The sequence below is a fragment of the Glycine max genome, chromosome 15, assembly GCF_000004515.6.
Source record: "Glycine max cultivar Williams 82 chromosome 15, Glycine_max_v4.0, whole genome shotgun sequence".
NCBI lineage: Eukaryota > Viridiplantae > Streptophyta > Magnoliopsida > Fabales > Fabaceae > Glycine > Glycine max.
Window position 1 is genome coordinate 1,800,662 of NC_038251.2, and position 17,647 is coordinate 1,818,308.

The 17,647-nt window shown below is 28.4% G+C and overlaps 2 protein-coding genes and 1 pseudogene across 2 annotated transcripts; all 3 read left to right on the top strand.

The window, feature by feature from the left end:
- The first annotated feature begins 3,849 nt into the window (after nucleotides 1-3,849).
- LOC100801052 (inorganic pyrophosphatase 2) lies at nucleotides 3,850-6,412 on the top strand. Its single transcript, XM_003546609.5, has 4 exons — nucleotides 3,850-4,105; nucleotides 4,746-4,867; nucleotides 4,994-5,195; nucleotides 5,875-6,412. Exons 1-4 carry the CDS (start codon nucleotides 3,968-3,970, stop codon nucleotides 6,217-6,219), a joined length of 807 nt encoding a protein of 268 aa, XP_003546657.1. The 5' UTR covers nucleotides 3,850-3,967; the 3' UTR covers nucleotides 6,220-6,412.
- A 4,201-nt stretch (nucleotides 6,413-10,613) lies between these two features.
- LOC100795403 (inorganic pyrophosphatase 2-like) lies at nucleotides 10,614-12,045 on the top strand (annotated as a pseudogene).
- Nucleotides 12,046-15,163: 3,118 nt separating this feature from the next.
- Nucleotides 15,164-17,416, top strand: LOC100803712 (inorganic pyrophosphatase 2). Its single transcript, XM_026125812.2, is given in 5 exon segments — nucleotides 15,164-15,346; nucleotides 15,444-15,565; nucleotides 16,127-16,331; nucleotides 17,050-17,363; nucleotides 17,365-17,416. Coding segments are annotated over 5 exon segments (831 nt in total). The 5' UTR covers nucleotides 15,164-15,208.
- Nucleotides 17,417-17,647: the final 231 nt, after the last annotated feature.

Below are 17,647 nucleotides of genomic sequence, written 5' to 3' on the forward strand. Positions count from 1 at the left end.
TGATGTAAGAAATTATTTTCTTCATTTATTCAATTGTCTTGGCTAACAACTTAATTCTATTATAGATCTCAAACTCAACCTATGATTGATGGATTCTTTCTTCATTAATCATTAATTTTATAAGTATTTAATTATATCCAATATTCATCCAACTAGTGCTCTAAGGCATGAAGTGTCTGAATTTAAAATATAAAAAATATTTTGTTAATTATTATAATAATCTCATGTCAATAAAGATTATTATATTTTTTATTGAGAACTTCTTATTGAAATATAAGACAGTGTTAATTATTAGAAATTCTCAATTAAACTAGTTCAATAATGACATCCACATATTCATCATCTATATATGCAATCTAATAAATAAAATATGTTAATCTTTATCCAATAAATATCATTACATATATATTGATCTATCTAAATTATTGATACTATATTTACAATAATCATACTATCAAAAATAGTTTAGATTAAACTTATAAAAGATTTATTTTTCATAATTATAATCTCTGTCATGATAACAAACCGACTTGTCAAATTAACAATTTAATAAAATAATAAATATGATAATAAAATAAAGAATAATTCCTTCATAAAATTAATAATATAATAGATTTGACCTTATACATACATATTTATACCTAACAGTTTTTTTTTTTTTGGTATTATGTTTGTTTTGTAAATGCAGTTCGAATGCTTAACTTCTGCCTAAGATCTTTGTTATGCTCATATGTGTTGGTAGTACTACTAATTGCTAAATGTTAGGGCCTGCATTGAACGCCAAATTGGGGTCTATGTTGTGCAAGAAAATAGTATATAATATCAAATTAAAAATACGAACACTAACTCTCAACATGCACCAGAATGGTCCATTTTTTAAATGGACATGTGCTAATCCACAGGAAAATAAAGTGGCAATGCACAGAATTTTCTTTAGTCTTGTCCTACTTTGCCCTGTTGTTAAATTAGCAGGATTTGTTGAATAAAATAGGACAGCACACATCCTCTAGACCCAACTTTTCCTAATATGCATACATTTAATCCTATCTATCTATATATCTGTATGCAATTGCGCTGCCACTATTGAGTACCTCAAATTCCAATAGCAATGCACTATTAAACACAATTTTTTAACCCACTTTTTATTATTAGTTAATATTTATTAAAAATTATGAATAAAATTTATTAAATAAAAAGTGAGACTTATAAAAAAATTGTGAATTTAAGAAAGTTTATTCCGTAATAAAGAAAATATTTAAAAAGGTGAAATAGAAAATGTATTACAAGCCTTTCTCTGTTTCCAAAATATGAATCAAATCAATAAGGATAAGAGATAACATAAACAAGATGCTTGGAGTTGATTGATGGGTTTTATCTGCTCCCCATGTGAACGAAAAATGGAGATATTCCTCTTGTCAAGTTTTTAAGCTTATCTAAATTGAACGAATATATTACGTGTGTGTATGTAAAGGCTTATGGCAAAGAATAAATAGCCAGACTGCGATTTTATTAGTAAATTGCACCCCACTTCAACTAACTAAAATCCACATCATTTCATACCGAAAGAGAAAACGCCAAAACAGATACTGAGCGAAAGGAGGAGGCATGATGTGTGTAGTGTCGATTATTCTTTTCAAAGTGGCGTTTGACATAGAAGATGATGATGCTTAATTAAGAAATTAACTTTTCTATTCAATGTAGCCACTCACCTCCAACATCATCTCCTCTATAATTCTATTTTTTTACTCTTGTTATGTTAAATTCCTTAATGTTGCAGATATTAACTCTACGAGAATCCTTTGTTATACAAGTTTTATTCATGCTACTGAGTGATATTATATGTTCTTAATGCTCCTTATTGATTTGTCATTAGTTGAATGATTTCAAGTTGCATGTGTTTATAATTAGAAATCTTTGTAAATGTAATTGATCTTGAGCTAGTTTGCTTTATATTGAGATGAATCTAGAAATATATAAAACTTTTTTTTTTGCAACAGAATATATAGAACTTATTGATGTATGTGCTATTGTGGATTTCTAAATTTAATGTTTAAATCAATCCTCTTATACTCTAAGAGATTAAAGCATTGGGGTTACTTCTAAGGGTTGGACTTTAATCAAAGAAATTAGACATATAACCTAATTTATTAAATTTCAATTTCAATATTTGTGAATGAACTTAAGTTGGATTAGGTAAATTTATAGAAATAAGCCATTAAGAAAAATTTATTTTTAATACAAGAGGTAAGGAAGAAAAAAGAGACAAAAAACACTAGTTATGTGGAAAAGCTGAACCCATGGCATCAACTAACAACAGGTGATTTATATCTCTATGGGCCTCATCAAGCTAAACAAAAAAATGCTCCCATTTTGGCTAAGAAGTTCAGACATTGGTCCCCCTTTCTCCACATGTGACACATTTGCAATATCAATTCCTTTGCACTATTGTTTTAAAAGCTTCTATCTCATTACTATAAAAATGCTAGATAGGTGTTCGGCCCCGCAACAGGCTCAATTGTGTGTTTTGAATTTGCATAGCACACCACATGCTTAAATCTCATGTCCCAACACACCTTAAATCCTATGAGAAAAAAAACAATTATTATGTTTTTATTTTGAATTTATCGTTTTCAATTATCGGGCAAGATTGTAAACCTTTTTTTTTTTTATTGATTTTAAGATGTATAAATTGTTTTTCATTTGATTCATTTATATAAAAATTATGAAAACCAACTAACGTTGAGAAAAAATGATATAAACATGATAAAAATTATATGAAAAGTGAATTTCATGAATAATCGAAACCTGAAAATTTTAATCATATCCTTTCCTCTTCTTGCTCATTAGGCTATTTTTTTCCATGCAATTTTCACCTCATTTATGTCTATTTTTGTTTCAAACATTAATTTATTTTCATAGTTTTCATACATGTAAATATAATAGGATAAATTTCATGTTAACTCAATAAAAAATGGTTCAAAATCATTCCTAAAGTAAAAAATGACAAGCATTTCAAAAGGATAAATATGACATTAATTAAATAAGGGAACATTTTAAAACTTTTAAAAATTATGGAGTTATAAGGTTGATTTAATGGTGAAGAAATAATATAAGGGAAAGAGATTGTAGGCTTGAATTTCTCTGCTAACAAGAAGCTAAAAACTAACCATATAACATTTGGTCGATAGAGAAAACCTTTAAAAATTAGGGATTAATTTAAAAAAAAAACGACTTATCAACAAAGAGAATAGAATTCCTAAAAGTCCTCTTATTTAAAATTGATTGTTGAATTTTATAACATAAGGTAAATTTCACCAATATATTAGAGAGATAATTAATAAAGTGTTATTTTTTTGGCACAGATAAAGTGTTATTTTAGTAATGATTTGTAATTTTATTATATTTGATATTAATGTAGGAAATTGAAATATTGATTGAATAATTAATTAAAAATATTAATTCAATTTGACATAAAAATTTATAAGACAGAAGAATTGTCTACGGACTAGAGTAAAACATGGAATTTATTTATAATATAAAGATAAACAAATAAATTAATTATGAGCTGTAGCTTGATAGATTGGTGTCTTTATTTGCAAAACAACAAACAAGGCGAAGAATACAAAGCAGAATCTAAATTGAGGTGAGATTTCCATCAGTTGGGCTGGGAGTAACGTGATGATATCCAAGTGTGTAGATAATAAACCAGAATAAAATAACAAAAGAAAGCCACGATCACTATAAATACCCATCAATCTCCATTAGGAATAACAATAAATATTCGATGGAATCTATACCTTTTGGGTTTGTTAGGCTTCACGATCACTATAAATACCCTTCAATCTTCTCTCTGGATATTGAATCCAAGAAAGACACGATTTTGAGAGCAGTAGGAGACACCCGATAAGAATCTGATTCTTGGAGCATTGCCATTTTATCTTGTACATTCGCTTAATTTGTAACTACAATGGCTGAAATTGTAGTGGTTTTTGACTTCGACAAGACCATCGTCGACTGTGACAGTGATAACTGGGTTGTTGACGAGTTGGGTTTCAATGAATTGTTCAATCGGCTCCTTCCCACAATGCCTTGGAACACTCTCATGGTAAGCTTTTGATTTGCTTCAAATATATGTTTCTCATTGTCAGTTGTTCTATGCCCTATTTTTTTTTCTTTTCTTTTCAAGAAAACATATTTAAAGATGTCAAGTCACACTGTATAACACATCCTTTTATACAATTTTTTTTGTTAGTTAAAATTTATTACATAAAGCAAAATTTTGTGAGTCTCATGATATTAAATGAAATTTTCATAATGATTTGTTAGTCTTTTCATGCTAATTTGATTACAGGTTTTTTTTGTGGGATTGTATCCCACATTTTGTTTCAACCGAGTTCTATAGGAATAAAATTGGTCTTCCAAATTATATGTTCAAATAGTTTGTTTCTTCATGGGTTTGGTGCATGTTCTCCCATGATTTTGTATTTGTCTTTGTTTTATTTTAATGAATTTCTTGGGATTCTTCTAATAGGCATCATGTTGATAGTGTCAACCTCATTGAGATCATGCCCACATTTGTCTATTTGAATGGTCTCCCTTTTGGTTAAAAAATCATAATGATGTTACTTTCAATAAGCTCTACATAACAATAAAAAATGTATTAGAAAGAATGTGTCATTGACACTTCACAACATTTTTTTTAGTTTCTTATTATTTGCATTTTGGTTTGGTTTTGGCTTTAATAGGATAAGATGATGATGGAGCTTCATTCCCATGGAAAAACCATTGAGGACATTGTGCAAGTTCTTCAGAGGATTCCTATACACCCCAGAATAATCCACGCCATTAAAGCAGCACATGCTTTAGGGTATGTTATGTTTCTCTTTCCTTAATTTCTTTTTCCTTCGGTTTTCATATAGATTTTTTTTTTTTTTTACTTTTTATAATTACTTTGGGGAGGAAGAAATATATGGTAGCATTTTGTGATTTTCAGGTGTGATTTGAGGATTGTAAGCGATGCAAATACGTTCTTCATCGAAACAATTTTAAAGCACTTAAAAATAAAGGAATGCTTCTCAGAGATCAACACTAACCCGGGTTATATTAATGGAGAGGAAAGGCTACGAATTTTACCTTACCATGACTTCAACAATTCTCCCCATGGATGCACTCTGTGTCCTCCAAACATGTGCAAGGTCTATTATTTCATAAGTCCTTGTAAAATATTAAAAACTATCACTTAGATTCATGCAAAATTTAGTTCCAAACTTCACACTAAACAATACTTAAGAACATGGGTGCTCACTGTCACTGGATTCAATGAGTTCATTCATAAGTCCTGACCTGAATGGTTGACCATACACCAAAGTCTCCAGAGTTTGTCTTACAAAAACAAAAAAGTCTCCAGAGTTTTGCTTTAAAAAGAAATGTCAAACCAATCGAAATTCCTAACCTTGTTTAGGCCTTTGATTTGTGCCCTCAAGATCTTACATTAAGTTTTAAGTAGTAGAAATTATATAATAATTTCGACCGATGTTGAGGATCGAAGACTCTAGACAATATTCCATTCACAAAATTTGTGTATCAACCAGCAAAAAATTGAAACTTGATAAGTTAACCGATAAAATTTAATTTTTTTGATAAAATCGTTAAAATAATATAAAAGAAAAAATAATGATAAAATAGAGAAAATGAAACATGATCAGAATGCTTTAGACTACTTAAAAATAAATTCTTTACCAAAATATAATTATACATTTTTAACTTAGTCAAATAAATTAAAAACTAACTTAAATGTTTTGCCATATACACTTATTATAGTCTATGAATTGAAGATTGCTACAGTGGTTGAGATTATTCTTTTTCCCCCTACAGGGTGAAATCATAGAGAAAATCCAAGACTCAATATCTTCAGGAGAAAAAAAGAGGGTCATATATCTTGGGGATGGTAGTGGGGACTATTGCCCAAGCCTGAGGCTAAAAGACAAAGATTTTGTGATGCCAAGAAAGAATTTTCCTGTATGGGAGTTAATATGCAAAGACCCTTTGCTCATTAAAGCTGAAATTCATGAATGGAGCGATGGAGAAGAACTGGAACGAATTTCGCTGCAGCTAATCAACAAAATTTCTTTGGGAGAAAGTGCTCAGAACATTTCTGCTGATTGCAAGTTGGAGACTATACGAGAGCCTTTTCCTCAAGTTCTACTAGCTCACCGATAAGACCCCTTTAATATCTTTGGATATCTCATCTACCTCAAAGATAGCTAGTTTTTTTTTTTTTTCATGTCAAATGCTAATAAGTGTTTTTAGATATTAACTAAGGAATTAAAAGGATAATTTTTTTATTGAGATGCATAAAATGATACTGTTTATTTATTTTTATAATAAATATTTTTTTTAGTTTATTAGCCAATATTCTAGTAGCTTATTAATTTTTATTACTTGTTTTGATTCTGGGTTAACCTTTTCTAAAGTTTTCAATATTGGAAACTTGAGGAAAGATCAGTTCGCTACAGTATTATTCCTTTAGCTTTTATGCCTATAAATTACAGTTTTTATTTTGTGGGTTTATTGAAATCTTAAATTTAGACTACATTTGTTTAATCTTATGAACAACACGTTAAAGTGGGAAGTGTCGGGCCGAGTCATAGAGTTGGGTTGGGTTGGATCTTACACACCCCTCATCTCTTTGAAATTTGAATGATACATGTGATCTTAAAAAAAAAACAAAAAAAATTCTTTTATTAATCATTAAAAAGATAATAAAATAAAAAATATTTTCAGAAAAGATAATGAAATAGCAATGATACATCATACATGGTGATGTGAGAATTGAAAAACAAAATTTTTACGATAGATAATAAATTATTGTTATCGATAACATTATTATTATTATATTAGATTAATTTAGTTAATTGATTAAATACACAATTAATTAACTATAACAGATGATTTCTCTATGATTTATTTGCTTTTTAATTTTATACCAAATTACCTTTTGAGTAATCATTATAATTTGATGGTGATATTTTCAATATGAATCAAAACGATTTTTAGCATAAATTTGAGCATATTAAATAAAAAATTATGCGTATACATCAATCATAATTTAATATAATTAATACATAGTAAGAATATTATTTATACCTTTTTTAAGGTAAAAGTGTTATTTATATCATTTTAAGCCTTTTCCTGTAACACTCTTCCATTCTACATGATATATCTTACAAATTCAAACTCTGTTTCAGAGCCACCATAATTATTAACAGAGCATGTTTTAAGGTGCGATAAAATGCATCTAGGAACACCATCATCATCGTAACCAGAATCAGCCGTAGCCTGTTTAGCAATATACACGGCGTAAAATTAGTAAACATAAAAAAAAAAAAAAAACACCCTTGGAGGCTTTAAACTTAGCAAACCTGACAAGATTTTGAAGTTTCGGACAATACTTGATCACTTTAAACACCTCCACCTAGAGATGACAGAGTATATGCAGATTAATGTGATTTACCAGTTAATGGAGCATTTCTTCTTCTTTTCTTTGTAACATCTGTAATTTTTTTCTTTGTAACATCTGTAATTTTTTTTTTCTCGAATTCTACCTTTTTCTATCATAAGTTCATAAGTTCTTTTCTTTGTAACATCTGTAAATGTTTTTTTTATTTTAAATTTTACCCTTTTCTTATCATAAGTTGTTTTGTTTAAATGAAAATTTGTCTCTTAAAATTATAAGGTCCTCTTAATTTTTTTTATATCTGTTTTCCTTTTAACATTAATATCATTTTACTTTCAATGAGCAATATATATAATAATTTATTGAAAAATAATTATATTTTATTTTTTATGATTAATATTCTAAATCTTTAATCTCTAGTAATATTACTATAAGAGAGTGAAAACACTAAATTTTTAATTTGAATTTTTGTTAAATAATTAGAATATTAATTTTATTAATTGTTATGTTGAATGATTATTTTTATAATTTTATTTATTTATCACTTAAGTTTAAATAAATCAATGGTATATTTGTTTAAGTTTAAATTATTTAATAATAATTTTTTTATTAAAATTGTAGTAATTATTTTAATTAATTTTTTATAAATTTATTATTATTAACTTTATACCTAACTGAAACGAGAGTTAATGATACTAAAATGGGTATGTAAATATCCAATTCGAAAATAAAAATAAAAATTGTTATCCATATAACTCTGATATAACTATGAGATGAAATACAAATATTATTTTTACGTTAGAATACGAGGATGGATATGCTACACATAACCTAATCATCCTGCCTCACGCAATTCAATGAGGATTAAATTGCGAAATTGGGGAATCAAGTCTTCAATAATTTTCACTTTGAAATTCATATGTAAGAGGTGCATCCCATCAACAAGATATTAGAAATCCCCATTTTCATTGAAAGATGAAAAGAAATGGCAATCAAATCAAGTATACAGTACCCAATTGATGCGCAGGACCTGAACATTACAAACAACTTCCAATGGAATAAGACCTTTATCCATAACCACACTGACTAATTTGGGTAATTTTTTAAAATTTTGCTTCATTTGCATAGCTTTTAAACAATATATTAGCACCGTCCACCATGTCCTCAAGATTAGGACACCCAGAAAGAAGGTCCGCAAGAAGTCTATATTCTGATAAGTGAGAAAGAAACATAGTACAAACCCAGGAATTTAAGCGAGGGAAGATCAACAAGAGGAAAAAGCTTTCAGACTCAAGGAATCCAATTCCAACGCCACAAGAGTTTTAATTGCAGCTAAGTTCAACAGACGGTAAGTCAATTTTATAAGGAAGAAAGAGATGAAGGGGTTCAAGTTTGTGTTGCACGGCGTCGGCAACCAGTTGGCAGACATTTGTAGATGACAAATTCTAGTATGAAGAGCGTGATGGTAACATCAGAGGCGGAATCTTCAGAGAGATTGAACTGTCATGCTGCTAGAATTCGAGAACTAAAAATCCTCTAGAAAAGGAAGATTAAGAGAAGGAATTTCTAATTATATTTTTTAGAAAGTGAGTTTTTAACCTAATTCAATTTCAAAAATTAATTTAAGAAATAAGGGTTGCTTTTTTAATCTGATATCATCTTAAAATGAATAATGTGAGAGGCTTAACTCAACACCAAAAATTAGTTTAAGGGATGAGAGTGTACTTATAAAATCTAATATGATTATATTATTATCAGATGTGAGACTTAAATTATTTCTAACAATATTTCTCTCCTTACTTTTTCTTTCATGATTTTTTTATATAAAGTTTTAGTATCAACAGCATTCTTATTAATTCTTTCATGATTTTTTTATATAAAGTTTTATTACCAACAGCATTCTTATTAATTCTGATTATAGGACATAACCGAAAAGATTTGCTCATAACAGAATTATAAAAATAGAAGACAAGGTGATCTTTGGAAACCAATAACATCCTACCACGTCACCATCCTCCTTTGCCTTTGATTCGTGTCTGTGCTTGCTATGATTTTTGCTTTTGCTGTGCTGCTTGCAATTGTGGTACCTCATGTGTACGGTTCATAAATGGTTTCCACTGCTTCCAGAGAACAGAGACCATGTAATAGACAATGGAGGTAAGGTCCTCATGTTGGAATAAAGTCTAAGTTGAAATCTCACAATAGAAGTAAAAAAATTAAATATAATGTAAATGAAAAAAAAACCAATAAATCTAAACATTAAAAATTTGATTGTCTCATGACTTATTTTACTCTCCTCAATTTCCCAACACCTCATCCTATCCGCCATTACTAAAACTTTATCATTTTTTGAACATTAAACCAAGCAGTTATTTTTTGAAGCAAAAGAAGATAAAAAAGAAGTTGACATCCTAACTATGTTACCATCTTAGTTTCTACAACACCAAATAGAGCCATCTCAAAATATATATCATAATAAAATAAAAGGAATTCAAAAGGATCAGACCATACCCAAGACAAAAAGCTAACAAAACCTATAATAGGAAATCTCTTGTTGGTACCTAAGGAGTTCCTAACAAACAATGATATAGACTCCCACCAATTAAATCCATGATAATGAACCAAAAGAAGCCAATCTATCTGCACAAGTTAAGCAATTATGCATTCAAAGGTATATTCGATCATGCTAGGCAGTCAAATCTTATTTCACAAAATATTTCAAAAGTTAAATCGTTTCAAGAAATTTATCTTTCAGAAGTTCTTATTCTGGCACCTCGTTATTATAGATAGGTTGTAAGGTATATTTTAATGTGCATAATCTTATATTCCATTGTTATTATAGATATGATAATGATAAAACGATCATAATCAAATCCCAGCACATCGTTTTTGTTCTTTGATCATTCAACCGACGTATAGTTCAGCTCATCCAACGGTTCTGATGCAATTCAATCAATATCTATTAGGGATGATAATATATATAAGAATTGCGAGGCAAGTAATGAGACAGAATATTCCTAGGAAGCTTCACCGCTTTTCATGCATATAGCGAGTTATAAATTCACTTTCTCTCTTTGAGCAGTGAATTCAAGTTGTTTTGAGAGAGAATTAGAAAGAGAACACAGTTGTACATTCGTTTTCTGACCATAATATTGTAATGGCTGGAATTGTGGTGGTTTTTGATGAGTGACAACTGGGTTGTTGATGAGTTAGGTTTCAACGATTTGTTCAATCATCTCCTTCCCACCATGCCTTGGAACACTCTCATGGTATGCTAACTTAACCTTTTCATTTTTCACAAATTTTCGTTTTTTCTTTAAAACACAATTGAGAGTTTATTTTTGGTGGATCATGAACAATAATATAATTAATCTTGATATCATATTTTAATTTAAAATTTTAAGACTTAAATTTATGAATTTTATTTAATCTTATATAATGTTCAACCTTCTCATTTTTATTTGACATAAGATTTCATATCTCATATTTATATTCCAATAATATTGAAATGTTATGTTCTTCAAAGTTAGTTGTATAAGTATCTCTTATTACCTACATGCATTGTGTGTATGACATTAACAACTAAGGCTTTTTTTTTTCCTATTTCGATTTTATAGGATAGGATGATGATGGAGCTTCATTCTTATGGAAAAACCATAGTTGACATTGTGCAAGTTCTGGAAAGGATTCCTATATACCTAATAATTATGGAATTTGAGTTAAATTGATAATCTATTTTGGTTAATAATGATTATAATTTATTTACTTTATTATTATTTTTTAATGAAATAATGAAGAAATTAACATCTTTATAATTTTTTATAAGCAGAAATCAAAAGAAAAAGATTTCAAGTATTTAGTGGAAGATTGATGCAAAAACTGGAAAAAAAAAATTTGAAGAAAAGTTAGAAGAATTGAAAAATTTGCTTAGCGTGCAATCCAGACTTAGCATGTACCCTCACTTAGCGGGCAAGTTTATGCTTAACGCAAAGAAAACCCACAAGGAAGTCCAAAGGTGCACTTAGTGCAAAAGCAAGTGCTAAGCGCAAAGTCAGCGTGAAAAATAAGCTATCTTGGCCCCTATAAAAGGAATAGGAAGCAAAAGAAAAAAAACACGCCTAGTTAATAACATCCCAGAATGATATCTGCCATCAAAGTTGCCCATGCTTTAGGGTATTAATTTATTCTTTCCGCAATTTATTTTTCTCTGTATTTCCTATCAATCAAGTATTTTCTTTTTAAAAAAACAATTTGGAGAGGAAGAAATATATGGTAGCGTTTTGTGCTTTTCAGGTGTGATTTGAGGATGGTAAGCGATGCAAATACATTTTTCATCGAGACAATTTTGAGGCACTTAGGAATAAGGGAATGCTTCTCAGAGATTAACACCAACCGTGTTTATTTTAATGAAGAGGGAAGATTAAGAATTTTGCCTTACCATGACTTGAACAAATCTCCCCATGGAAGATATATATATATAAGAGTGTAATGAACAATAAATCAAATTGAATATCTGAAGTGATTGAGAAGATTCCTCGATATAATACTTCCTCATTAACTCTAATTTTTCCTTAATTTGCAGGTTCTAATCTTTGAAACTCAACATCTCCTGGAGAATATCTCTGTGATGCCAATCAACAAAATATCTTCGGAGTAAACTGCTCAAATAATTTCAGCTCATTGAAAGCTGCACCATCTACTCACGAGGCCCGCGTCAGCCATAATGACACTTCAATCTTTGAAAATGTAACATTTCTCGAGTGTTACTTTCCTTTTCTTACCTGCTTTTTTTTAAAATAATAATAATAATCAGAATTACCTTTCCTGTCCAATGTTGGAATTTATTCATATGATAATATTATCAACAAATTATTTTAAATATAATTTTTCTTAATATTTTCTGTTTTAAAATAGGTGTAATTTTAGGTTGTTTTATTAAAAAAGTTAATAAATAAATGAAAAAAATAATATTTTACAAGATGAATGTTATTAAATAAATATAGAATATAATATTAATGTTATATTAAAAACTAAATTAATATTTATTAGAAATATTCGTAGAAAAGAAAAATTAACGTTACATTAAGAAATAAAATATAATACTTATTTTTTTAGATATTTTTTAAAAAAGACGAAAATAATAGTTGAAATTAAATCACTAAATTTTATAAGTTGTACATCCTATTTAATGAATCTAAATCTCATTTAATTTAATTTAAATTATATAAAAATAAATAAATTGCATTACTACAATTGCCCAACTGATTCCACCACAATGAAAGCAACGAGGCAACCATGGTGTTGCAGTTGCATCCAACTCCAAGGAATCGTTGGTGTTAGTAAATGTGTTCATTGGATCTAAGAAAAATGCTTAGGTCACTCTTTAACTCTAATACTCATATTTTATAATTAATACGAATATGCTTACGTGGGAGAAAATGCATGTACTTCACGGCAGTACTAAGTGACTAGGTGGCATTCATGAATAATGAATACAAATAAATAAGGAGAGAGAAGACTGTGTGGTGGAGAGAACACAGACGGATAAAGAGGATGGGGACTGGGAAACTAAAATTATGGGAACAAGGTTTGTTTTGGTAAGAAATTTTTTTTTTACCTAATATTTACAAAATTTCTTATTATTTCATAAAGAAAATTTGAAGATTTTGAATTTGAGTCTTCTAATAAAAATAAAATATTGAAAATTTATGAACATTTCGTATCAGGTAGAAAAAAGAAAATATTAAATAAAAATAAAAGCATTTAATATCGTTGAAATATCAACAAATTTACTTTAATGTCTTTGAAATATCAACAAATTTAACACTAACCGCCAATACATTTTAATCAGTTTATGAAGGAATGAATTAAAAATCTAGTTATCACATCAATCAATGCGACCCGGATAGTTAATATTATGCCTTGCACGTTATACTCGTTTATAGGAACAGTGTGCTAACAACACTTTTGAAAATATATTTCCAGTTCAAGTAAGTTTCACTAGTGTATCACGTGTTGAAACTTATCTTTTGCAATTTGAGAAGGCTAATTAATTAGACGGTGAAATGAAAGCTTTTAGCTTTCACGTAACTTTTAAGATTGGATACAAGTTGGTTCACTTTAGAAATTAGACAGTGGTGTTTGTTTGGGGATCAGGTGATAGGGGCATGGTGTGCTTACAGCATAAATTAGTTTTCTGTTTATTGAGAGTTACTTGTTTGGAGTTGGACTTGGACATGCTGAGAAGTTGACTAACTTTTGTTATGGAATAAGTTACTTCTTGTTGCCATGGTAGATACTAGATACTGGGATATGTTGTTGGTTGCAACTCTTGCTATAGCTGGTACAAAAACATCACCTTAAATATCATATCAAGCTCTGATTTTGTGATTGAAGGGAGAAGGGGAAGGAAGAAATAGTTTTATACCCTATAAAAACTAATAAATTAATAATTAACATGCCTGTAAAAAAGGTATGATTTATAATTGAATGAGAATGTAAAATAAATTTTACACTTAGTATATCATTAAACTCTTAAAATTATTCATATTTAGGATATATAAATATAAAATTTGCTCTATTATTATTATTATTATTATTCATTTTTTAATTTTAGTTAACATCATCACATCTTACTTTTTTATCAATCAAAATTAAAAACTTGTATAAGTAAATCTATAATAATTCATATATCTTGATTGACCGAGTTGGATATCTAATGTTATTTTATTTATCAAAAATGACTATTATAAGTTTAATTTTCATTTATAGTGGATTTTTTGTTGTTGTTTATTCATTTATAATGTGTTTGGATTAGATTCATGATGATGAGAAAACAACAAAAAGTTATTTTTTTTATGGTATCACCATAATTTTGTGAAGTAAAATTTATTGTTGTGTTATCCAAAAACATTATTAGTAAATGCAAATAGTGATTGTTTAATAGAAGTCAAATGTATTTTTACATATAAATCTTTTATATATATTTTTATGCATAAACTTTTTGTTAACGTGTACAACAATTAGCTTAATAGTAATTAAATTTGTAAAGGTCTATTATTTTTTCATGCTCAAGGACTATAGTAATTAATTATTATTAATTATAAAATTACAACCGTCATGCTTATTGGTATACATTAATTCTCCTATTTAACGACTATAAAATTTCCATGGACAAAAAGAAGGATAAGAATCAAAAATAAAAATATGCTATGGGCAAAAAATATATTTAAGTCATTTAAAGATGATGAGTACTAAGAATGTATTCCTTTAAATATATTTTTTAATTGATTAAAATTTATTGAAAACTATAAAATTAAGATAGTAAATCATTAAAAGAATATGTATCCAAAAAAGTGTGTTTGTAGCAATTTTTTAAAAGAAAAATATAAGGATCAAAACCGTTTAATGGAAAGTTAAAGGATAAAAATATATTTTTCTCTAAAATTCATTAACACTTTGAAATGAAATTTATTATTTATTAAATGATTTTCTTTGTAAAATATAGCACTTGTTATGTTATAGGCCTTAGAATTCAGTAAAAAAATAATAATGTTATAGCCTTAAAATACAATCCTAGTTCAATATAACAACGTAAGATTCCTTGGAATCCAAATATTCCATCTAGCATGCTTACGTGCAAGCTTGCATTCTTTGCCTATAAATACACCCCATCCATGTCTTATGATCACATTCACATGCATTAAGTCATTCAGGACTAATATACATAAAGTTATCACAAGATTAGCTTTAATGGCTGGGAACGTTGTGGTTTTTGACTTCGACTCGACAATCATCGAGTGTGACAGTGATAATTGGGTTCTTGATGAGTTTGGTTTAACTGAAAAGTTCTATCAGCTTCTTCCTAACATGCCTTGGAACCCTCTGATGGTTATTCTCTAATTCGTATATATTCCCTTTCTTGCTTAATTAAGCTTATTTCTTCCCGGATAGGGAAATAATTTTTGTCTGTCCTAAAATTTTACAGGATAAGATGATGAATGAACTTCATTCACAAGGAAAAACCATTGAAGACATTGTACAAGTTCTGAACAGGACTCCAATGCATCCCAGCATTGTCCCAGCCATTAAGGCATCATATTCCCTTGGGTATATACCTTTTTCCTTTCTCTTTTCACTCACCCTTTATTACAAGTACGATATGCCTAATAGCATAGTAGGAACAAAGGTGAATAATTAAGTGTGTATTTAGATAAGTGTTTGCTAAATTTATTTTTGCAAAATTAGTTTTGAAATAAAATAATTTCTTTTTGTCTTGTTTTTTCTAAAAACAAATTAGTAATAAAACTTAATATTAATTATTTTATCTGACAAAAAGTGTCTTGAATTATTTCGACTCAAAAACAATTTTTGATAAAAAATTAATTCTTTAACATAAGACTAAATATGTTATTATTTATTTAAAATTATGTTAATTAATATTTTAATATAATTTGGATGTCTCAACCTGAAAACAAACATGTAATAACAAGTATCATGGTAGATTTTCTAAATATGAAATTTCATTCACTCCCATAAATTTATTGTTTTTTCCTCCTAACCGAACTGACCCATGTGACAAAATGGTTAATATATATATATATATATATATAGTACTTAATTTTATTTTCCTTCATAATGATGCTAAGTCTAAGATAGGATTATATTCAGGTGTGAGCTGAAGATTGTGAGCGACGCAAATATATTTTTCATTGAAACAATTTTGAAGCATCATGGGGTGTGGAATTGTTTCTCGGAGGTTATTGCAAACCCCAGTTATGTTAATGAAGAAGGGAGACTCCGAATTTCCCCCTACCATGATTTTCTAAAATGTTCTCATGGATGCAAAAATCCCTGCCCACCAAACATCTGCAAGGCAACTGCACTAACTCCAACAATCTCTTTATTTATAACCCAATAATGAATTCTCGCATTTATTCTTTCTATATACTTAATCACTTTTATGAACTATATTTAGTTTATTTACTGTTTCTATATTAAAAAAAAGTATTTTAAATTTAAAATAATGTAGCGATTATTTTTGGAGATTTCGAAAAAAGTTGAAACTAATTTGTGTTTGTTTACAATAATAAAAACCACTTAAAAAATAGATGATTCATGAGAAACTATGAAAAATAACTTTTATTATTAATTAAATTTAATATTTTTCAGGTTCTAATTATTTTTAAAAAAACTAAAACAAACGTATAAAAAATTAAAAATGTAATTATCTTTGTTTAAAATAATTCTTTTACGTTAAATTGTACTAGTAATAAATTGGCCTTAATTTGTTGTTGATGAGCCAATGAGCAAGAGGCTGTCATTGGAATTAGCTCTGGTCAAATTTTCTTTTGACGATATTCAATTATTATATGCACTTTTCTGGTGTATGTCATATATTCATATAAGCCATAATCCAAGGGATCCCAACAACGTAAAGGCAAAATTATGTTTCATAGATTAGTGTCTATGATATCTTTTCACCAAAATCTACTGACAAAATTTAATTAATATATTACTGGCAAGGGTTCAAATTTTTTAACTAGTGTACCAAAAAAGTCTCTTCCATTGACACTTTTCCTAATGACATATAGGGAATGATCATAGAAAGGATCCAAAATTCGGTTGATGCTGCAGGAAAGAAATTCATCTATCTTGGAGATGGAAGTGTAGACTTTTGCCCTAGTTTGAAGCTCAAAGATAGGGATTATCTGATGCCAAGAAAGAATTTTCCATTGTGTGATTTAGTATCTGAAAACTCTAATCTCATAAAGGCAGAGGTACATGCTTGGAGAGATGGGGAAGAACTTTATGATGTTCTGCTCCATTTTATTAACAAAGCTATTGGTGAAGGAAACGGCAGTATTAGTAGTTCTACTCCAATAATATCCGTTGATTGCAAGTTGGAGTTCAATTGATGCTCATAAACCTTTACCTAAAGCACTCCCAGTTCCTCAATAACTAAAATTGCAGAGGATGAAAGATGGATTTCAAAATGATTATATTTCTTGTGGCCTGTCATCTATGTATTGCTACTTTGTTTTTGCTGTTGTTGTTTTTGCATAAAGTGTATGAGGCTTTGACTGTTATAATTTTGTTAGGTGTGTGTCTATAAATATAAATATAAATAATATATATATATATATATATAAATGAATAAATTAAATTACACTCAATCTTATTCTTTTTGTT

Coding starts and splice junctions, on each gene's coding strand:
- LOC100801052 (XM_003546609.5), top strand. CDS start 3,968: ATGGCTGAAATTGTAGTGGTTTTTGACTTCGACAAGACCATCGTCGAC. Junction 4,106..4,745: donor TGCCTTGGAACACTCTCATG/GTAAGCTTTTGA, acceptor TGGCTTTAATAG/GATAAGATGATGATGGAGCT. Junction 4,868..4,993: donor AAAGCAGCACATGCTTTAGG/GTATGTTATGTT, acceptor TGTGATTTTCAG/GTGTGATTTGAGGATTGTAA.